Raw genomic sequence first — 21,898 nt, forward strand, 5'->3', positions numbered from 1 at the left:
CCCTTGCATTGGGAGCATACAGTCTTAGCCACTGGATCCCCAGGGAAGTTCCTTGATCCAGGTCATCACATTTAGGTTGACAGTCACACCTCCCAGCAATGACAAGACCACTGTCCCAGAGCGGTTCCACTTGGAGGCCCTGGTTCATTATTCCCCCATCACAGAGGTATAAACTGAGATTCTGAAAAAGAAGCAATTGGCCCAACAGTGAAAGCTCAGGCTTTGTGCCTCTAAAACTGCACTTTTACCCACAGTGATCTAGTGTGAGCCCCCAGCAACCAGAACAGATTCTCCTCATTTACTCCAAGCACTTGAACATTTCTTCCATCTCCCTGCCCATGAGTTCACCAAAGCAGCAGGCCCTCTGCTCACTGCCCACACTCTTGTCCCCAGGGCTTACACCCGAGGCCAGGAGACGTGGGCGGGCACAGCAACCATGAGTGGCAGCTCCCAGCTGGAGAGGACCGATCATGCCCACAGCATTTGTGTTTATAGCAGATTAAGTTCATCAGCTCTCAGTTCTAAGTGTCAGCTTACTTTACATTTTAACTCCTCCAAACTTGGGGTGCATCTTCTAGGCAGCCTTGTGGTTTAATGGTGATGTCTATGGGACCTACACAATTACAGTGTATCTTACAGTATCTTATATGTATCTCATCAAACCTCATAATGAGACTCTACGTGGGGGGGGTGTCATTACGTCCATTTGACAGGTCAGGATGCTAAGGTTCAGAACAATGAGTTGCTCAGGGCCGCATGACTCCTCACTGCCCCTGAGAGCTGTGGTCAGGGGGACTAGTGGTTGTCCCTCCTACTTATCCAAACTTCGGGGCTCAGGGGGCTTGGGCCAGTGCAGATGGCAATGCCAGGACAGAGGGGCCTGGCACTGAGCCTCAGCCTGCCGAGTGACAGCAGGCCTGGGTCTTTCCCCCTCTAGTACTTCGTCTTTGACTTCCACGTCTCTCCTGACGTCATGTTCGACAAGATCATCAAGATCTCGGTGAGTTGGGAGCAGTGCCCAGCAGGTGGGGCTCTTAGCTCAAACTGTGCTTTAGTGCAGCCTTGAAAAGGGCTCCCTCTCTGGGCAGGCCAGCCATAAGAAGGCACAGCCATAAAAAGATGCATAGCCAGCCAAGCAGGGCACAGGCTGGAGTTGAGCCCCTCTCACCCCATTAGCCACATCGTTCTGTGCAGTGTACAACCTGCTCACCTGTACCTGGCAGCCAGCAAAACACTGGCGAGGCAGAAGGGGCTGATGCTAAGCCTCAGAGAGATACCCCTGCCCTGCCAGACACCCTCCTGCTTAACCTGAAACTCCCTTCCCCAGAAAGAGTTGGGGGGGACCCTCTATCAGTCAGCCCTTCCCTGCCCCACGGCCTCAGCCCCATCCTGCCTGATCAATGGCTGGTGGTTCTGTCTGGAAGGTGATTCACTCCAAGAACCTGCTGCGCAGCGGCACCCTGGTGGGGTCCTTCAAAATGGACGTGGGAACCGTGTACTCCCAGCCGGGTGAGTGGCTGCGTGGCTGGGTCGGTATTGGTGCACACGGCTCCAGGAGCACAGGTCACGCATGCAGCCCCTAACACATCTCACAGAAGCAAATGGGGACAGAGCATTGCTGGGGACAGGTGTGAACTGTAGTTGAAATTGAAAGAGGAGTAGGGGGAAGAGGAAAGTTCTGAGTCCGGGAGATTCCAGGGCCCACACAAAATCAGAGGACAATGTGCCCTTTGTACCGGCTGTGCTCACAGTCAACCTGAAGGGGAGGACCCATCCGAGATTAGCCTCCTCCTCTGACATCTGGTCTTTCCTCCACCCTGCCCTGGGTCCTAGGAGCATTAGGGTGACACTACTTGTCTCTGTCTCTAGGAGGCTTTCGGTCTGCGATTGGAGACAGACAGTAAGAAGATAGTCGCAGCAAGTAGGAGATGTACATATGGAAAGGGGCCAGGATCAGCTCTTCTGAGGAAGTCAGGGAAGGCTGCATGGAAGAGCAGACACACCAACAAAAGGATTAGAAGTTTAAATAGGGAGCCAGAGGGTTGGGACACAGAACAGAAGGGATGGGTGCATCCAAGATAAAAGTACAGCAGCCACAGAGCCTTGGGGGTGTGAAGCAGCAATCTGAACTATTCAGAGAGGGGTCAACAGTTGTGCCTGGCAGGAGCACAGGGGAAGGGTAGGATGAACACTGGGGGCTAGGAAGAGCGGCATCAGGAGGCCCCGCAGGGGATGCTAAGGTCGGCAGTCTTTCCCCCAAGCGCTGGGGAGCCTCAGGTGGGTTTGAAATGGGGAGTGAGAGAGGGAGGGCCTCTTTAAGGGCTTGGTCTGGCAGCCTTGTGGAGATTGACTGAAAGGGTTAGGGACAGGAGGGCCGCAGGCCAAGAAACCAATCAGGAGATTCCTCCATCTGAAGCCATACCACACATCTGGGGGCATGGCCAGAGCTGGGACCTTGCCTCAGCCACCCTTATTCGGGGACCTCTGCCTCCCGGGTCCTGAGGCAGGCAGAACCGTGGCCCCAGGGCCCCAGGACCTGATGACCTGGCCTCCATGGCCTGTCCCAAGGGTGGGTGCAGCCCTGAGTAGGGCCAGCCGGGGCAGCCTCTGCTTCTTGCCACCGCAGAGCACCAGTTCCACCACAAGTGGGCCATCCTGTCCGACCCTGACGACATCTCCGCGGGGCTGAAGGGCTACGTGAAGTGCGACGTCGCTGTGGTGGGCAAGGGCGACAACATTAAGACTCCCCACAAGGCCAATGAGACGGATGAGGATGACATTGAGGGGTGAGCTCCCATCCCCGCCCTGCCCCTGAAGGTCTGGCCCAACTCTTCCTGGGTTGCAAAGGGAGCCCCTCAGGGTGGACTTGGCCCAGAGACCTCACCTTCCATCTCCCTTATCAGCCCGCCCAGATGGCCCTGCTCTCCCTGTAAGGACTGAGGCCAGGGCCAGCCTCGGTGTCTGGGAACTCTCCTCATGGGGCAGAAAGGACTGGGGGATAGTCAAGAGTGACAGTCATTTGACATCCATGCTGCCAACTATGAGAATGTTGGGGAAAAAGTGTGGATTCCCAGAGCTGCAAGGCCTTGAGTCTACACCCAGGAGAGCAAAGGGATTTTGTTTTCTGAAGCAATTCCAGGGAGTTGCCAGGAGCTTTTCAGAAATATTCTGGAACCTTGTCTGCATTCAGTGGAAAAATCCAGGATCCAGTGGATCATGCCTTCCTTGAGCCAGGGAGGGAGAGAGGGACCACTGGTGAGGTTTTTGCGTAGAAGACAAAAGATATGACACAGAGTACTCATATATGTTCATCTGTTTGAGCCTTATCGTATACATAGGAGGTGCATGTTATTATTCCCATCTTAAAGCTGAGGAAACTGAGGCTTAGAGGGATGGGGAGATTTGCCCAGGATCCCACAAGAGAGCGGGTGCCCTAAACTCCGGTGTCTTCAGTTCTGTTATGGACCTTCTCAGCCGTCCTTCACCTGTGGTCCTGGGCCCCAGAGGTATGGGGATGTTGGGGCAGGAGTCAGCCAGCTGTGGCCACCACAGCCCTAGCTGTTCATGCCGGCAGGAACTTGCTGCTCCCCGAAGGGGTGCCTCCTGAACGCCAGTGGGCCCGGTTCTACGTGAAGATCTACCGAGCTGAGGGGCTGCCCCGCATGAACACGAGCCTCATGGCCAACGTGAAGAAAGCTTTCACTGGCGAGAACAAGGATCTGGTCGACCCCTATGTGCAAGTCCTCTTCGCCGGCCAGAAGGTATTGGGGTGCAGGAGGCTGGGAGTGGGGTGAGGTGCAGGGGACTGGGCGTGGGGTCCTGGCGGTGAACATGAGGCAAACTCAGAAGCCACGAGGCTGGCCTTTGGTCACCTTGGCACGCCACCTCGAGAACTGAGGAGAGAGAGATGAGGGAGTGCAGCTCAGAGGGGCCGGGGTGGGGCCAGGCTGGGCCTTAGGGATTCCGCCCCCGCCAAGTCACTAAGCACTGAGGGTGGGGGGCACTGGGAGGGAGAAGGGCTAAAGAGGCGGGTGGAGAAGAAGACGGAGATAAGTACACACACGTACACACACACACACCCCACATGCACACTCGTAACACAGACACACATACAGACACAGACACACGTGCACACTCAGGCAGGTATACAAATCCTGACTCTCTCCCTCCCACCAGGGCAAGACTTCAGTGCAGAAAAGCAGCTACGAGCCACTGTGGAACGAGCAAGTGGTCTTCACAGACCTGTTCCCCCCACTCTGCAAGCGCATGAAGGTGCAGATCCGGGACTCGGACAAGGTCAATGACGTGGCCATCGGCACCCACTTCATTGACCTGCGCAAGATTTCCAATGATGGAGACAAAGGTCAGCAGCTGGAGACTGGAGGTGGGACTTGGGGCTGAAGGGAGTGGGTAAAGGAGACCCCTCCACACACATGCACACACACACACACACACACACCCCGCCACAACCACCAGCTCTGTCCCACACCTCGGACTTAAAGGTGCTGCCAGACTTCACCAGCAGCTCTTGCCTCCAGGGAAGGGTAGAGACTCATGGTCAGGTCTGCACAGAGCTGCCTGGGCCTGCTGTGCCAGGCTGCCTGGATTTGAACTCCAACTCTGACAGCTAGAAGTTTCATGACCTTCGTACCTGTTTTGTCATCTGTAAAATGAAAATAATAGTAGTCATATACATATTATGGGTGGGTGGGGGTGTGTGTGTGTGCACGCGTGTGCGCACACATTCAGTCACTCCAGTCGTGTCTGACTCTTTGCAACTCCATGGACTGCATCCATGTCATCCTGTTCAGGAAACTAAGATCATGGCATCTGGCCCCATCACTTCATGGCAAATAGTTGGGGAAACGATGGAAACAGTGACAGACTATTTGAGGGGGCTCCAAAATCACTTCAGATGGTGACTACAACCATGAAATTAGAAGATGCTTGCTCCTTGGAAGAAGAGCTAAGACAAACCTAGACAACATATTAAAAAGCAGAGACATTACTTTGCCAACAAAGGTCCATCTAGTCAAAGCTATAGTTTTTCCAGTAGTCATGTATGGATGTGAGAGTTGGACTATAAAGAAAGCTGAGTGCTGAAGAATGGATGCTTTTGAACTGTGGTGTTGGAGAAGACTCTTGAGAGTCCCTTGGACTGCAAGGAGATCCAACCAGTCCATCCTAAAGGAAATCAGTCCTGAATATTCATTGGAAGGATTGATGCTGAAGCTGAAACTCCAATACTTTGGCCACCTGATGCGAAGAACTGACTCATTGGAAAAGGCCCTGATGCTGGGAAAGATTGAAGGCAGGAGGAGTAGGGGACGACAGAGGATGAGATGGTTGGATGGCATCACCTACTCAATGGATATGAGTTTGAGCAAGCTCCGGCAGTTGGTGATGGACAGGGAAGCCTGGTGTGCTGCAGGCCATGGGGTCGCAAAGAGTCGGACACGACTGAGTGACTGAACTGAACTGAGGAATTGAGGGGAAGGGCACTTCATGGAGGAAGAGCGTTTAACAGGTAGAGACAGAGAGACAGAGACAGAGAACCTCTCCTTTGGAGAGGAAAGGAGGGGTGTGCAGAAGCAAGTGACACCCCAATGGAATGCAGGTCTGCACAGATAGCAAAGGGCTGGAAGGCCTTGCTGGGGAGCTAAGAAGGTGGGTTTGTCCTCTAGGGAGATTGTAGGCCACCTTACAACAGGTACTAGAAGCAGGGACCATGACTTCGCTCCACAGAAATGGATATGTGTGTATGTGGAACACCAGCTCAAGCTCCTGCAGAGAATAAACAAACACACGGAAGTGCCCCAGAAGTGAGAGGGCCACCCCACAGCCGCCCACAAACAGCAGACACGGCTAGCCCCGCAGCCCTCTGTGAGCCCCACAGCTTCAGGCCCTCTGCTGCCTCAGACATTTCCCTGAGCGAGACGTGGAGTCCTCAGCTCAGCAACCAGGAGGTGCAGGCCGGGAGCCCCCAGAACAAGTCCCTCCACCTGAGTGAGCCCTTGACCCCCTGCACCCCTGCCCACAGGCTTCCTGCCCACACTGGGCCCCGCCTGGGTGAACATGTACGGCTCCACACGCAACTACACGCTGCTAGACGAGCATCAGGACCTGAACGAGGGCCTGGGGGAGGGCGTGTCCTTCCGCGCCCGCCTCATGCTGGGCCTGGCGGTGGAGATCCTGGACACATCCAACCCTGAGATCACCAGCTCCACTGAGGTGCAGGTGGAGCAGGCCACACCCATCTCCGAGGTGAGGCCCCAGGGGGCTGCACTCCCTTCCAGAGCCCCCCAGCCCTGCTCAGCACCCTTTAACCCAATGCAACCTGGGCCTGGGCTCTGCCAGTGTCCACCCTACCTGCCTCAGGGACCCAGACCCCAGGGTGAGGCCTCCCTCCCCAGGAAGCAGCAAGACTTCCGTCCCTCCCACTGCCTGTGCCTGCGCTCTGCCCATCTCTGCTCCTTTCCTAGCCACGGCTGTCCTTGTGCTGAACAGAGTAGCCTTTCCTGCAGGGACAGGTTGGAGGGCCAAAGGAATTGGGCCTTCAGTGTCTGGCCTCCTAGTTCCACACCTGGGTGGGATGTCCCCCACCACTAGCCCCAAGGGCCTGTCTGGAGACAGAAAGAGGCCTGGCCCTGGCCTCAACATGCTGGTAAGCTTTCAGGATGGCTTGAACCACCTTCCCCACAGAGCTGCACAGGGAAAATAGAAGAATTCTTTCTATTTGGAGCCTTCCTGGAGGCCTCAATGATCGACCGGAAAAATGGAGACAAGCCCATCACCTTTGAGGTCACCATAGGTGAGAGCTGGGCTCACAGAGGGGTCTTTGGGCCCAGGGACTGCAGAGTGGTAACTGCTGGGCCTGCTGCACAGCCCTCGGGGGAGGGGGACTTTGCCACTTCCCTCGAGTGTGCTCAGGCGCCCACACAGCACACAGTGACTGTACATTATGAGTGCACACACACCCCACAGGGTGAACCTTAGGGCTCAGTGAAGTTAGGGACATGAGAAGGAAACACCCTCTCTGCAGAAGGAAACAAGGCCCCCATGGGACTAGAGAGGAGAGTCCTGCAGGGTCCTCTGGGGCTGGACCTTGAGCTCAGTGGTCATCAGGGCTCCCAGCGAGATCTCTGCCAGAGTGTGGGACATGGTCCCATCCTCTGGCTAGTGTCCTATGGTGTCTGAGCTCACACAGAGCCCAGCAGAGGTCCCATTCCCTGACTCTTGCTTTTCCCAGCCACAGACCCCCTGGATTGGAGGGCAGGGTGGGGCCAGGTGGAAAAAAGCCCCTAGGCCCTCAGACGCCCCCTTCTGCCTCCAGGCAACTACGGGAACGAAGTCGATGGCCTGTCGCGACCCCAGCGACCTCGGCCTCGGAAGGAGCCTGGGGACGAGGAGGAAGTCGATCTGATCCAGAACTTGAGTGACGACGAGACTGACGAGGGTGGGGGCCTGGCCTCGGTCTCCTCCACCCCACCCATGCGGCCCCAGATCACCGACAGGTGAGCCAGGCGGGACAGAGGGCTCTGAGAGACCCTGCCACTGCCTGCCATCCTCTGGTGGCCTGTCCCCTGCCCACCTGCCTGGGCACCCAGTCCTCAGTCTCCCACCTGCTCCCACCCCAGAAACTACTTCCATCTGCCTTACCTGGAGCGCAAACCCTGCATCTACATCAAGAGCTGGTGGCCTGACCAACGCCGTCGCCTATACAATGCCAACATCATGGACCACATCGCAGACAAGCTGGTGAGGGCCAGGCCTGGGGTGGGAGGGGAACGGCATAGGGGGCGTGCTTCTGAGAGCCTCACCCAGCCTGGACACCAACGCCCCTGCCTCACACAAGGTCTGTCTGCCCAGCAGATTACCGTGAGCATCGAGGAGGGGCTGCAGAATAGCCCCAGCAGGTCCTGTGCTCCTGTCCCCGCCCCATTCCCAGAAGCAGTCCAGGGTCTGAGGGCTTCCCAGAGTGGAGTCTGGGAATTGTGGCCCATCTAGTCTTGGGTTCCCCTGGAGGCGTCTGGCCAATCCCTCTGTCTCTCCCCCCTGCCCCGCTGCATCTGATCCTGGGCTCTGTCCAACCCCTGTGGGTCCACCAGGACCACAGACTCATGACCCAGAGATGGCTTCTTCCTCAGGAACCAAAGAGTCACGAGCATGACGGCTTCCAGGCTCTGGAAACAGAACCTGGAAATTGGTGTTTCTGGGCTTTCCTGGTGGCCCAGAAGGTAAAATGTCTGCTTGCAATGCAGGAGACCAGAGTTCGATCCCTGGGTTGGGAAGATCCCCTGGAGAAGGAAATAGCAACCCACTCCAGTACTCTTGCCTGGAAAATCCCATGGACAGAGGAGCTTGGTAGGCTACATTCCAAAGAGTCAGCGTCGCAAAGAGTCAGACACGACTGAGCGACTTCATTTTCACTTTTCTTTACGATGGCGGAACACTCCAGGGATGGTGCTCATGGGAGGTCCTAGGATACTAGCTCCTCATCCTCTTGATGAAAGAGGGAGATGTTTGGGGAGGCTGAGGGGGGCTGTGGCTCATACTCCTGGTTCACAGGAAGAAGGCCTGAATGATGTGCAGGAGATGATCAAAACGGAGAAGTTGTACCCTGAGCGTCGACTTCGGGGCGTCCTAGAGGAGCTGAGCTCTGGCTGCTAGTGAGCGGAGGGGCTGCCAGTGTGGGGCGGCAATGGGAGGATGGCAGAGAAGGAGTCATCTCCGCTAAGCCCTGCTCCCACTCCCAACCCCAGCCGCTTCCTCTCCCTCGCGGACAAGGACCAGGGCCACTCATCCCGCACCAGGCTGGACCGGGAGCGTCTCAAGTCCTGCATGCGGGAGCTGGTGAGGGCGCGGCTGGACCACTTGGGGACAGAGGGAGGGTCTGGAGGTGAAAAGGGAAGCCGAGGTCGGGGGACATCCTTCTCTGAGGTCACGGCCCCCAGGGCCAGCCCCTCCATCACGTGTCACAACCTGAGCCCCACTTACACCCCCTCACCTCCCAGGAAAGCATGGGGCAGCAGGCCAAGACCCTGCGGGCACAAGTGAAGCGGCACACGGTGCGCGACAAGCTGAGGCTCTGTCAGAACTTCCTGCAGAAGCTGCGCTTCCTGGCAGATGAGGTGTGCCCTGTGCCGGAGCGCGGTACCAAACTGGAGCAAGGCGGGAGGGGCTGCATAGGAGGGAGTGGGCCCCTCCCGCTCTGACAGGTGTTGAGGGACAGGGCTGACCAAGCCTTTCATCCTGTCCTGGGCTCTTCCCACTCCACTGGCGGGAGGAGAAGGAAGACCCAGTCTCAGGTCCCCTCCTTTACGGGGCACACTGGCCTCCCCCACCCTACCCTGTCCTAGCCCCAGCACAGCATCCCTGACGTCTTCATCTGGATGATGAGCAACAACAAGCGCATCGCCTACACCCGGGTGCCCTCCAAGGACCTGCTCTTCTCCATCGTGGAGGAGGAACTGGGCAAGGACTGCGCCAAGGTCAAGACACTCTTCCTCAAGGTGCAGGAAGGGGAGTGGATTAGCGGCGGGTGGAGGGGCTGGGGTCTGGGCTGCTCTCAAGAGGTCATCTTCCTCTTGGAGGGAGCAGCGTCCACACCCCTGGGTCTGCCAGGCCTGAGCGGACAAGATGCCCAGAGAAGAGCTAAAGAGAATAGGAAGGGGGATCCCGCCTTGCCGATCCCCTTCTTTGCTGTTTCCCCACTGCACAGCCCAGTGGGATGGCTGCGGTGGGGATGGGCCCCCTCTGACCACAGCTTCTTAAGCTCCTCGCCCCTTCCTCACCCCGCGGGCTCTGGCAGCTGACCCTGCGCCCACCTTCCAGCTGCCGGGGAAGCGGGGCTTTGGCTCGGTGGGCTGGACAGTGCAGGCCAAGCTGGAGCTCTACCTGTGGCTGGGTCTCAGCAAGCAGCGCAAGGACTTCCTGTGTGGCCTGCCCTGTGGCTTCGAGGAGGTCAAGGCAGCCCAGGGCCTGGGACTACTCTCCTTCCCACCCATCAGCCTGGTCTACACTAGTGAGTGAGGACTCCCAGGTCTGGGTGGCCCTGGCTCCAAACTCTCACCCGGGGAGGGCACACTGGCTGGTGGCCTGTTCCCCGAGCCTCATCCTGCTCTTCCCACAGAGAAGCAGGCCTTCCAGCTCCGCGCCCACATGTACCAGGCTCGCAGCCTCTTTGCTGCCGACAGCACCGGCCTCTCAGACCCCTTTGCCCGTGTCTTCTTCATCAACCAGAGTCAGTGCACAGAGGTGAGGTCCCCGGGGAGGAGCGGATGGCTCTGGCTTTGAGAGCACTGGGGGGCCTGTGAGTTTCTGGGACCTGGAGAAACAGAGCAGCCAGTACCCGGATCCTTAGAGGGAAGGCTTGCAGATAGCTGCAGGACCAGGCCACACTGGTGAAGGCTTTAATTGTGGTTACGTTCAACATAGAAGACAGGGAAGACGTTGGTGGGGGGTGAGGGGGGACGGTCATGAGCAGACCTCATAGCAGCCTTCATTTAAGATTCCCCGAAGAGTCAGAGAACATGGCACTCCTGCCCCCCGAGTCCCCTGGAAACCACAGGAGTGACTGGGGTGACTCCTGCACCGGTATCTGCCCACCCACCATCACCCCTACTTGTTACCTGTCTACTCCACCCTGCTGCAGGTACTGAATGAGACCCTGTGCCCCACCTGGGACCAGATGCTGGTGTTTGACAACCTGGAGCTGTACGGTGAAGCTCATGAGCTGCGGGACGATCCCCCTATCATTGTTATCGAAATCTACGACCAGGACACCATGGTATGGGTGGGCTCTGGCACTTGAATTGGCAGCCGCCTCCCCAGCCCACCCCCAAAGCCCCTTGGCCAGGGTGCTTGCCAGGAAGCCGGGGGTCTGGGCTGCTGACCAGCCCTTCCAAGAGACCCCAGGTGTCTTCTGCCCTCTCACTGCAGCCTGACCCCTCCTGATGCTGTGGGCCTCTGGGGTCTTAGGGAGGAGACAGGCCAGGGTGTCCCCGCCTGCTTCACAGACAGACCAAGCCCAGGCCCAGCCATGCCAAGAAGGCCTGCTGTCCCCAGCCTTCCCCCATCCTAGACCGCCCAACTCCCCCCACCCCTGCATACACAGTCATGCGCAGCCTCATAGCTCTCCATGGGTGCTCTGGAGTGAGGGAGTGGACGATTGAGGTGACCTCTCCAGAGCTGGGGAGCCACTTACTACAAGCCACCACAGCTACTGGGGAGCCCTGAGTGAGTTCTGGACTAGCGCTAGGAGTACCTATTTCTAGATCTGCATCTGCCATTCACTGCCAGCCTGGCCTGGAGCTAGCCTAAGACTTGGTTTCCCCATCTGTAAAATGGGGTGATCACACCTGCAACTACATGGGGCTATGGTGAAGACTGAATGAGATCCTGGGTATGAAGGTGCCCGGTCAGTTCAGGCATCAAGAGGCCACCTTGATTGTTGCGTCAGGGCAAAGCCGACTTCATGGGCCGGACCTTTGCCAAGCCGCTGGTGAAGATGGCCGACGAGGCGTACTGCCCACCCCGCTTCCCGCCCCAGCTGGAGTACTATCAGATCTACCGGGGCAACGCCACGGCCGGGGACCTGCTGGCCGCCTTCGAGCTGCTGCAGGTGGGGCTTCTGGAAAGAGGGGGCTGGGCCAGGGGCCTCTCTTCTCCCCATCCTACTGTGAGGCCACTGGGACTGAACTGGGGGTGTGCTTCCTGGGGACCTGTGCTGTCTGGCCCTTTCTGTCTCCCTAGACCATGTGGCACCTAACTGGTGGGGGGAGAGAGCCCTCTCCCTGGGCTCACCAGGATATGACGCTATGTCCCCCATCCCCCAGATTGGACCGGCAGGGAAGGCCGACCTGCCGCCCATCAACGGCCCCACGGACATGGACCGAGGTCCCATCATGCCTGTGCCCGTGGGCATCCGACCCGTGCTTAGCAAGTACCGGGTGGAGGTGAGGGCTGCACCCCTGCCCTCCCGGCCCTGCCTTGAACAGGCCCTGCCTTGAACAGGCCCTGCCATACTCTGCTTCCTGGCCCCCTCACCCTCTCCCCATCAAAGGTTGTATGCACACCTCACACTGGTGGCATCGAACGCCAGGGGTGCTTCAGCAACCTCAGGCCATGCCTCGTGTTTCAGAAAAAGACACTGAAGTCCCAGGAGGGGAAGTGACTGGCCCAAGGTCACACCTGGGAGCCAGCGGCAGCCCTCAGCTCCCGCCCATCCCCTGCCCTTTCTGCATTGACTCACACTTTCCAGGACCTTTCCCAGCCTCTGTCCGCCCCCATACCCACCCTCACCCCCTCCTCCACAGCCCCTTGAGGACACCCTCCCTCCCTCATCAGCTCTCCCAGCCCTGCCCCTCCTGGTGAGTGGCCCCCCACAGCCAGCGCCCCTGATGGAGGGGCTGTCCTCTCCCCCCACACCCCCACCCCACACACACAGGTGCTGTTCTGGGGCCTACGAGACCTGAAGCGGGTAAACCTGGCCCAGGTGGACCGGCCACGGGTGGACATCGAGTGCGCGGGGAAGGGGGTGCAGTCATCCCTGATCCACAATTACAAGAAGAACCCCAACTTCAGCACCCTGGTCAAGTGGTTTGAAGTGGTGGGTGCAGGCCCGGGCGTGGCAGGTGCAGGCCTGGGCGTGGTGGGGCAGGGCTGGGTGCAGTGGGTGCGGCCAGGGATGGCCAGTGCCTCTGCCCCTTCTCTGAGCTCAGGCTCCCTGCCCCCACCCCCAGGACCTCCCGGAGAACGAGCTCCTGCACCCGCCCTTGAACATCCGCGTGGTGGACTGCCGGGCCTTCGGCCGCTACACCCTGGTCGGCTCCCACGCCGTCAGCTCCCTGCGGCGCTTCATCTACCGGCCCCCAGACCGCTCAGCTCCCAGCTGGAACACCTCGGGTACGGCCACTGCTGAGGCCCAGGGCGGGGGCTCCAGCCACAGTCCAGACCACGCGGTTCCCTTCTGGGGGGTCCCCAGGTGGGGTAGGGGAGGCCAGGAAGGAGGGTCCACCCTGGAGGGTCTCCAGGGTGGAGGGGCTTTCCAGGCAGCCCCAAACTAGTGCCAGAAAGGCCAGAGCCGAGGCATCCTTAGAGGGCCCGAGAGCAGATGGCCTTCTCTGCCTGAACCCAGAGAAGACTCTGCCCCCTGCCACCCGCCACGTGGCCTCCACTGTGTCACTGAGCACAGCTCACACTTCTCTCTGGCTCACCTCCTCCCTCTCCTTATGCCCATCTTTTCTCCCTCAACTGTCGCATCCCTCTCTCTCCCCCTCGGAAAGCTCCAGAGTCAGCTTTAGGCCTCTGGGCCTTCCAGCCACTCCGATTCTCACTCTTCCTCCTGCTCCTCCCTGTCTGTCTGTCTGTCTGTCTGTCCATCTCTCTGTCCAGGCAGGCTCCTGAAGGGCCGCCGTGGGCTGTACAGTGGGGGCCCCTCCTCTCGCCCCACAGGGGAGGTCGTGGTGAGCATGGAGCCGGAGGCGCCCGTCAAGAAGCTGGAGACCATGGTGAAGCTGGAGGCGGTAAGGTGCCTGGAGATGTGCAATTGCGGGTGACTTTCCCAAAGCTGGGTCACCCCCATCCCGCCCCCAGACAACACGTTAAGTCACTCCTCCTTCAGCGTGGGGTGGGCCAGGGCTAGCCCTCACTGCGTGTGCACGCAGCCCTATCCTAGAGTGTCCAGGAAGGCAAGAATCTCAATTCTGCATGTGCGTGTGTGCCATGAACATGCGGTGCACATGTTTGAGAGACAGAGCAGTAACGTGCGAAGCAATAGCCTGCCATTATTTTTATTCCAACAAACGACACCACAGGCAAGGACTCCTTGTGTGAACACTAGTGTTCTCTCCAGACGGTCTGAGTTATCTTTCTCAGCCTTTTACAAACGACCCTCCCCAGGCCGGGGTTGGGGCAGGAGTTTCAGGTGGAAGTGCCTTACTCCTCCTGGCATAGGACTGGGACTGTCGGTCTGCCAAAAGGGGCCCTGTCACCTGGGTGTTCAGATATGGACATGGAGCCTGCAGGAGAGGGTGGGATGGAGGCCGGCCTGGAACAGGTCATCCTGAGTCCAGGCAGGACTGAGAGGGCAGGAGGCAGGCTTACCTCCCCACTGCCTTCTCCAAATCCCGTTCCTGACATCGTGTGCTTCTCGCAGCCTGTGGCGTCTGCTAGCCTCTGAGATCTGGGCTAGGGTCCAAGAGGATCCTTCCTCTCCCCATCGCTCTGGTCCCCAGAGAGTCTGGGCCAGTGGCTGAGTTAGCAGAGGGTGTGGCTCATGGAAGAGGAGAGCAGTTGAGGCCTGGTGCCTGGCCTGCGGGGCTGGGATTGGCACCACCAGGGGCTATGGGCCTAAATCTTGAGATGCCACGTTCCCCCTCAGCTCCCAGCCTCTGAAGCTCCTCTCTGAGGAGCTTGCTCCTCCTGGGGGTAGGCAGCTAGTTTCAGGCCATTAGGGAACAAAGAGGACAGCACAGACCTGAGCTTCACCATCGTCCCCATGGGCTCTGGTGGGGCCTTTTTCATCGGGGTCCCCTTCAGCTGTGTAAATGTGTCCACTTACTCATTAAGGCACTTGCCTTTCACCCAGCCAACATTACCAACCTCCAGCCTCATGCCCTGTCAGCCTCCCCTCTTGACTCTGACTCCCCACTGCAATCATCTGGGAAGCTGACAACTCTCCTGGTGCCCAGTACCCCACCTTGGACTCAGGGGAGCCCTGCGATGGATCATTTTTAAAAGCCCCCAGTAATTCTCATGTGCAGTCATGTTGGCAAACCACCACCCTGGAAGTTCTAAGGAAACATCTCTGAGGCAGACCTTCCACAGTCCTGGAATTGGCCTTGTGAGCACAGCACTCATGACCCAGGGACCATCCCTGTGTGAGCCCCTGCCTGCAACCTCCCTGGCTGGGCCACTGCCCGCCACTTTCGGCCCAGTGGCTAAGTCTGTCCTTGTCTCCTTGGTTCCCCTCTGCAGACTTCCGATGCCGTCATCAAGGTGGATGTGGTGAGTGGGGGTACCGTTGGGGAGCACTGGGAAGAGAAGACCCTACACTACATAGGGTATCAGGCCAAGGGTAGCAGCATCAGGGACCAAGCCACCCCACAGCTCCTGATGCTCCGGCCAGCGTAACCCCTCCTAAGAGGCAGAGGGAGAGAGCTGCTTGGGCTGCAAGCCCCTGAGCACCAATCCCACCTTGGCCAGGCTCATGCTGGTGGGTCATGACACTCTCTGGGCCATGGCATCCACTGCCACAAAACAAGGTCCTGCCCCTTTCATACTGGTAGCTTCACAGAGCCCCCTGGAACCCAGGGCTTCCTGGGAGCAGATGGTCAGAATGGATGGGGGACCCCCGTATTGTCCAGGGCTCTGGGAATGGCCAGGGTGCAGGGACGTATGCAGGACTCTGGACCTGGCCAACCCTGCAGGCTGATGAAGAGAAGGAGAGGAAGAAGAAGAAGAAGAAGGGCAGCTCAGATGAGCCGGAGGAGGAGGAGCCGGATGAGAGCATGTTGGACTGGTGGTCCAAGTACTTTGCCTCCATCGACACCATGAAGGAGGTGAGGCCTCCATCCTAGGCAGGGGGCCAAGGAGGGACTGGGCTAGGAGAGGTGATGCCAACTCCACATCAGACCCTCCTATTCAGCTTCCTTCCTACACCCACCAGAACGGTCTCCCCGCTCCATCAATATGAACTTGGAACAGTCTATCTCACAGCCTTGAAGTTCTAGCTCATCCTTTTTCAGTCTGCCTTCCCAGGCTTGGTTTTCTCAAGTCCTCATTCATTTATTCCACAAATATTCCTTGAGTATATATGATGATGTACCACCAACGTAGGTGCTACAGGGGCCGAAAGATAAGATGCCAAACCTGCCCTGAGTATTTACCGGACATGCAAAATGCACATGTAAATAGATACGGTACAATGTGATAACAAAGGCAATTTAGTGCCTAGGAGGCAGGGAAGGCCTCACAGAGGAGGTGACCTTTGAGGAAGAGGAGAAACGTGCACCCAGAGGCCAAAAGGAAACAACTTCTCAGTAGTACTTGCACATCTATTATCATTTTACATATTATGCTATTTTATTTTACATGTCTTGGTCACTGTTGCTGTGTGAAATGTTCTTCCCTTGTTGTGCACACACAGGTCTACTGAGTCAGACTGCAAATTCCAGAAAGCTCATTTCTCCCCTTCCTCATTTGTCTCTTGTCCACACTGCCAACCTAGCTCAGGACAGGCACCCAAGACTGACCAAATGACCAGAAGGGACACATGCCCCTGGTTGTGTTTCCTTGACCAAGCTGATCCAGCCACATCCTCTCCCCAGGCCCTTTCTATGACCCGAGTTGTGTGTGATGTTTACCATTCATATCAGAGCACAGGCTAAGCTGCTGTAGCAGGTCAGATTGCTATGAACAAGAACGCTGATATGGTGATTCAGTGGGGTTGCAGACTGATAAACTGCCATCTTGTTACTAGCATCTATATGGTTAGCGATGGCTTACCATCACGTCCTAATACCAGTGCACAGGAAGGGTAAAGAGAAGAGGTGGCGACATACTCCTTTCCTCTTGAGGGCCCAGCCTAGAAGCAGCACATAAGCACATCCACTCACATTGGCTAGAATCTAATCCCATAGCCACACTTAGCTGCAAGGGAGGCTGGGAAATGTTATCTTTAGCTAGGTGACTCTGTGCTAAAAACTTTTAGAGAGCAGAAGCGCCGATAATTGAGGGACATCTAGTAGTATCTTCTACCACCAGCACCTCCTGGATTCAAGTTGGAGCTTCGGGAGGTTGCCTGTTGCCTTGTCTGTTCCTGTAATTTGCACAGGCTGCCACCAGGGGGCAGTGGCACCTCGGATGAATCCTGATGATTTAGTATCCAGTGTGTACGGACGGACTGAAGAAACCATGTTTTCTTATCCAGTTATACTTTTCTACATTAAAACAATAAAACGTTAAAACTAAGAAGCAATGTTAAAGGACATATTTTTCAATCGTACATAATTCAAAGAATCATAAAACTCCTAAGTACACTTAAAGCCATATTTTACACTATAAACTTTTTTAACCCACTTAAGCAGAGCATATGATAGGTTTGAAACCCAGTGGGAAAGAGTTTCTGCTTCTAAAAATTTAAGACTGGTCTGAGACCACAGTGTGGAGTCAACAAGCCCCACCCTAGGAAACCTACCTTCCCTTCTTCTCACCTCATTTTTTGGCAGCAAATTCGACAACAAGAAATCTCAGGAATTGACTTGGAGGAGAAGGAGGAGATGGACAACACTGAAGGTGAGCCTGGAGCCCTGGAACTCTGCTTTCGTCTCCCAGCCCATTATATGAGTGGCTCCTCCGCTCATCACACCAGCTGCTTCTCTTTCCCCTTCCCGTGGGTCCTCACAGCCGCAGCAGCCTACGGCAGATATCCTCAGGCATCCCTGAGGCCCTTACGTAGACTGGCTTTTACTCTGACCAGTTGAGCAACCACAGTGATGGACAGACATTTAGAGCCTTCGAACATCAGAGCTGCAAGGGACCTCAGAACTCATCCCATTCTGTGTCTTCCAGACCTTTTCCATGGAACACTACAAATGGGTTTTCTAAAGGGAAAAGAAGGTTCTGAGGCCAGACTGGTTAAACAGATCCCTTGGTGCAGGACTTCTCAGTGCCTTTAATATACAAATGCTAGTATAATAAATCTCTAAAAGGAAGACAGAATAAAATATTTCCCTGACTTATTATATATATAATTATTATATCATGCATATACATTATATATATCCTTTCTCTTAAAGCATTCCAAGAACACCTACACTTAGTGTTTCACTGAATGCTGTTTGGAAAATGCTAATATAGAACAGTCCTCTCATTAGAGATCTGCTAAGTTAAATTAGTGAAGTGATGAGGTAGGTCTCCAGCCCTGGCTTTCCTGCTCAGATCATTTCTGCCTCCTTGTCTGTTTCCGGCCAGGCCTGAAGGGGCCGATGAAGGGCAAGGAGAAGGCAAGGGCTGCAAAGGAGGAGAAGAAGAAAAGAACCCAGAGCCTAGGCCCTGGCCAGGGGTCGGAGGCCCCTGAGAAGAGGAAACCCAAGATTGATGAGCTCAAGGTAAGGGTCTGGGAGCAGACCCCACCAGGGTGTGGGGGCGTCATGCCCAGGTCAAGACAGAGGCCTGTAGGCCTGCCTCCCCTCCCCTGATGGCCTGGCTTGGCTCAGGTGTACCCCAAGGAGCTGGAGTCAGAGTTCAACAACTTCGAGGACTGGCTGCACACGTTCAACCTGCTTCGGGGCAAGACGGGGGACGACGAGGATGGTGGGACCGAGGAGGAGCGCATCGTGGGCCGGTTCAAGGTCAGGCGGCGAGTGTGAGCGGGGCCCAGCCCCTAAGACCCAGGCCCTGAGTCCTGAGCCTCCCCACCAGCTCTCCTCCCCACCCCAAGCCTGGGGCTGACAGCCAAGGGGAACTGTCAGCTGCCCCAGTAGGAAAACTATGAGAATACTTGCATGCTGAGTGATAAGGGGCATCTGCCCTGAACCCACTCCCTTACCTGACCCCCTGCAAAATTGCCCCCACTCTGGCCACTTCCTCCAAAACCCCTGACTTTCTGTGACCCAGCAACTAAAAGGTTATGGCCCCAAACCCCTGCAGTAGGATGCAGATCCTCAGTGCTCTGGGCTATTTTAAATGCCACCCCTGCCTGTGCCCATGGGACCTGACCCACGCTTGCTGCACCCCAGGGCTCCCTCTGCGTGTACAAAGTGCCACTCCCAGAGGATGTGTCCCGGGAAGCCGGCTACGACCCCACCTATGGCATGTTCCAGGGCATCCCCAGCAATGACCCCATCAACGTGCTCGTCCGGGTCTACGTGGTCCGAGTAAGAGCCCCCTCGCAGCCTCTCTCCCCAGGCTTCCAGTCCTCCTGCCCAAGAGGGGCTGAAGCAGCCTTAAACTGATAGCCCCCAACTGGGAGACACCAGGGAGGGCAGCTGGCCTTGTGCCATCCTTTATAGAGGCGGAAGCCAAGGCCCAGAGTTGGTCAGGGACTCACCCGGGGTCACACAGCAGCCCTCTGGCCCGGCGCTCCTGCCCTTCATTATCATGGGACCATCGCGGGGTGGGGGAAGATGAGGGTGCAGGCACCCTGCTCAGGAGCGCCCCCCCCACTCCAGGCCACGGACCTGCACCCCGCAGACATCAATGGCAAAGCTGACCCCTACATTGCCATCCGGCTAGGCAAGACTGACATCCGTGACAAGGAGAACTACATCTCCAAGCAGCTTAACCCCGTCTTTGGGAAGTAAGGCCTCCTGGTGCCCCACCTCCACCCTGCCCAGACTTCCCCAGCCCAGACCCCCTCCTGCCCCACCCTACCCCCCTTGACCCTCAACCCTTCTCCCAACCCCGCCGCACCAGGTCCTTTGACATCGAAGCCTGCTTCCCCATGGAATCCATGCTGACGGTGGCCGTGTACGACTGGGATCTGGTAGGCACCGATGACCTCATTGGGGAAACCAAGATCGACCTGGAAAACCGCTTCTACAGCAAGCACCGCGCCACCTGTGGCATCGCCCAGACCTACTCTGTGTGCGTGGGGCGGGGTGGGGCAGGGGGGCTGCCTACTGCACCGTGACTTCAAAATCAAGATGCAAACCATGGGATTTGGGGAGGTGGACGTATGGTTCTGTCCCAGCCAGGCCTCCATCCCCACAGGCTCTGGGCTCAGCCTTCAGGGGCCAGGACTGCAGGTTCCAAGACAAGGAGAGAGCCAGGGAATTCCAGGACAGAGGAAACAGAGGGAGAGAGAAGTGGGCTGGGAGGAGGCAGGAGTGCGCTAGGAAGAGTCCACTGGAGAACTGGCCAGCAGGTGCCACTGCCAGGCTGTGTGACCCTGGGCCAGCCCCTTACCCTCTCTGATTGTCAGTTTCCTCAGGGAGTCTTTGAAGTTCCAGAGGAGTGGACACAGTTGGGGGGATGGTGCGGCTGCACTGGGGGAGACTGGATGCTCGTCCTTGGGGAGCAGGGAGCACGTGGGGCCCAAGCCCAGGGCAGAAGGGATCAGCCACCAGCAGCCCTCATGTCTCAGCTGATCCTGGAGCATGGGGCAGGGCTCACTTGCTCACATTGGGCACAGCCAACCTAAGGAAGCTGGCCAGGGCCACTTACTACCTGGGGATGGCCCAGCCACACCTCAAGCTTCACCCAGGCCATGCGTCTCCTCCCACAGACATGGCTACAATATCTGGCGGGACCCTATGAAGCCCAGCCAGATCCTGACCCGCCTCTGCAAGGAGGGCAAAGTGGACGGCCCCCACTTCGGGCCCCCTGGGAGAGTGAAGGTGTCCAACCGCGTCTTCACAGGGCCCTCCGAGATGGAGGACGAGAATGGTAAGGGATGCTGCATGCAGCCATGGGGTGTCAAGAGGCCATGGAAGGACCCACACATCCTTGTGGCGGGACCACCCCTCTGCTCATCACCGCAGTGTCCCCTCCTGTCCGCTCAGCCTCTGCCCTTCCTCCCCATCCCACACTACATTTGCCCACTTGTCCCCTTTCTTTTCCTGTCAGCCTCCCTGTGGGGTAGGAAGGTTCTTCCTCATTCTACAGATGAGGAAAGAGAGACCCAAAGGGTTTCAGTGATTTGCCCAAGGTCACTCAGCTTTTACAAGGCAGAGTGACAGCAGTGTAGACCCAGGTTGGTGTGGCTCTCCCCACCCTTTTGCCCTTGTGGCCCTTCATGGAGAACCAGCAAATGTCTCTGCTGGAAGCTTGTGCCACCCACCTTCAAGGTGCTAGACAGGACATAGGTTCTTCTCTTCCCTGACCTTGCAGCCCAGTGGGATTCTCGGGTCAGTTTCCCCCCAAGCAGGGAAAACCCAAGGACACAGACCCCTCTGGGCCCACGAGGCACCTGAGAGCTTGGGCTGTTGCATCTCCCTCTGAGCCTCAGTTTCTCCATCAGTAGACCGGAGAAGGGGCCTCTGTATGCCCTTGAGCCCCTGGCCCAGCACAAGTCTCTTGTTCTGCTGAGCCCACATATGAGCTGACCTCTGGCACCCACAGGGCAGAGGAAGCCCACGGAAGAGCATGTGGCACTGCTGGCCCTGAGACACTGGGAGGACATCCCCCGCGTGGGCTGCCGCCTGGTGCCCGAACACGTGGAGACACGGCCGCTGCTCAACCCCGACAAGCCGGGCATCGAACAGGTGACTGGCCTGAGTCTGGCGTTCTTCAGTATTTGGGGTCAGTCCCAACCTGAGTCCATAAAAAGAGATCCCCATGCTATTCGCCGCTTCCCCCGGAGTGTCGGGCGCCCCATGCACACACACACCATGCCCTTCACCGTAACTACCGGGGCTCGTGTCTGGGCTGTGAGTGAGAATCACATCACCTCTGGTGGAAACCTAGGCTAATCTCCCTCAGAAGCTACAATTGGCTGTGGGTGACGTCATAGGGATTGCTGGCATCCAAGAATGAAAACTGATGAGTCCCGCCAGAACAAATGTTGGGAGGGAGAGGAGAGCTGGCCTTGCTGGGTAGAGGAAGGAGTCATGAGACGTGCCACACCCCCTTCCTCAGGGCCGCCTGGAGCTGTGGGTGGACATGTTTCCCATGGACATGCCGGCCCCCGGGACGCCTCTGGACATCTCCCCTCGGAAGCCCAAGAAGTGAGCTGCTCAGGGCCAGCGCCCTTCCCTCCCTGCTCCCCAACGCATCCTTTCTGTAGGAGCCTCCAGGCCCAGGTCACCTTAGTCAGTCCCACGTGGCTTTGTTGGGGGAACAGAGCACCCCACGAAGAGGGCTGTGGGGCCTGCCCTGGGGAGGTCCCCTTGCTGAGGTAAGGGGTCTCATCCCCACTGTGTGGCCAGCAAGGGCCATGGGTTCACAACGACAC

General features: G+C 57.4%; 1 protein-coding gene across 1 annotated transcript in view; it reads left to right on the top strand.

Moving 5' to 3' along the window:
- The window catches only part of OTOF (otoferlin), a 90,299-nt gene that overhangs the window by 62,107 nt on the left and 6,294 nt on the right, over positions 1 to 21,898 (top strand). Inside the window, exons 10-41 of the mRNA XM_018055534.1 lie at positions 938 to 1,000; positions 1,425 to 1,509; positions 2,627 to 2,786; positions 3,575 to 3,761; positions 4,177 to 4,363; positions 6,041 to 6,264; positions 6,703 to 6,811; positions 7,334 to 7,514; positions 7,638 to 7,758; positions 8,569 to 8,669; positions 8,763 to 8,853; positions 9,015 to 9,131; positions 9,360 to 9,512; positions 9,835 to 10,024; positions 10,133 to 10,257; positions 10,655 to 10,789; positions 11,462 to 11,623; positions 11,838 to 11,957; positions 12,449 to 12,610; positions 12,744 to 12,906; positions 13,396 to 13,526; positions 14,980 to 15,009; positions 15,432 to 15,563; positions 17,232 to 17,298; positions 17,977 to 18,113; positions 18,222 to 18,356; positions 18,744 to 18,881; positions 19,176 to 19,303; positions 19,420 to 19,590; positions 20,231 to 20,391; positions 21,067 to 21,209; positions 21,583 to 21,671. Of these exons, the coding sequence (XP_017911023.1) occupies positions 938 to 1,000; positions 1,425 to 1,509; positions 2,627 to 2,786; positions 3,575 to 3,761; positions 4,177 to 4,363; positions 6,041 to 6,264; positions 6,703 to 6,811; positions 7,334 to 7,514; positions 7,638 to 7,758; positions 8,569 to 8,669; positions 8,763 to 8,853; positions 9,015 to 9,131; positions 9,360 to 9,512; positions 9,835 to 10,024; positions 10,133 to 10,257; positions 10,655 to 10,789; positions 11,462 to 11,623; positions 11,838 to 11,957; positions 12,449 to 12,610; positions 12,744 to 12,906; positions 13,396 to 13,526; positions 14,980 to 15,009; positions 15,432 to 15,563; positions 17,232 to 17,298; positions 17,977 to 18,113; positions 18,222 to 18,356; positions 18,744 to 18,881; positions 19,176 to 19,303; positions 19,420 to 19,590; positions 20,231 to 20,391; positions 21,067 to 21,209; positions 21,583 to 21,671 (4,298 nt within the window). The remainder of the gene's footprint in view (positions 1 to 937; positions 1,001 to 1,424; positions 1,510 to 2,626; positions 2,787 to 3,574; positions 3,762 to 4,176; positions 4,364 to 6,040; positions 6,265 to 6,702; positions 6,812 to 7,333; positions 7,515 to 7,637; positions 7,759 to 8,568; positions 8,670 to 8,762; positions 8,854 to 9,014; positions 9,132 to 9,359; positions 9,513 to 9,834; positions 10,025 to 10,132; positions 10,258 to 10,654; positions 10,790 to 11,461; positions 11,624 to 11,837; positions 11,958 to 12,448; positions 12,611 to 12,743; positions 12,907 to 13,395; positions 13,527 to 14,979; positions 15,010 to 15,431; positions 15,564 to 17,231; positions 17,299 to 17,976; positions 18,114 to 18,221; positions 18,357 to 18,743; positions 18,882 to 19,175; positions 19,304 to 19,419; positions 19,591 to 20,230; positions 20,392 to 21,066; positions 21,210 to 21,582; positions 21,672 to 21,898) is intronic.

This window comes from Capra hircus, chromosome 11 (assembly GCF_001704415.2).
Source record: "Capra hircus breed San Clemente chromosome 11, ASM170441v1, whole genome shotgun sequence".
Lineage (NCBI taxonomy): Eukaryota > Metazoa > Chordata > Mammalia > Artiodactyla > Bovidae > Capra > Capra hircus.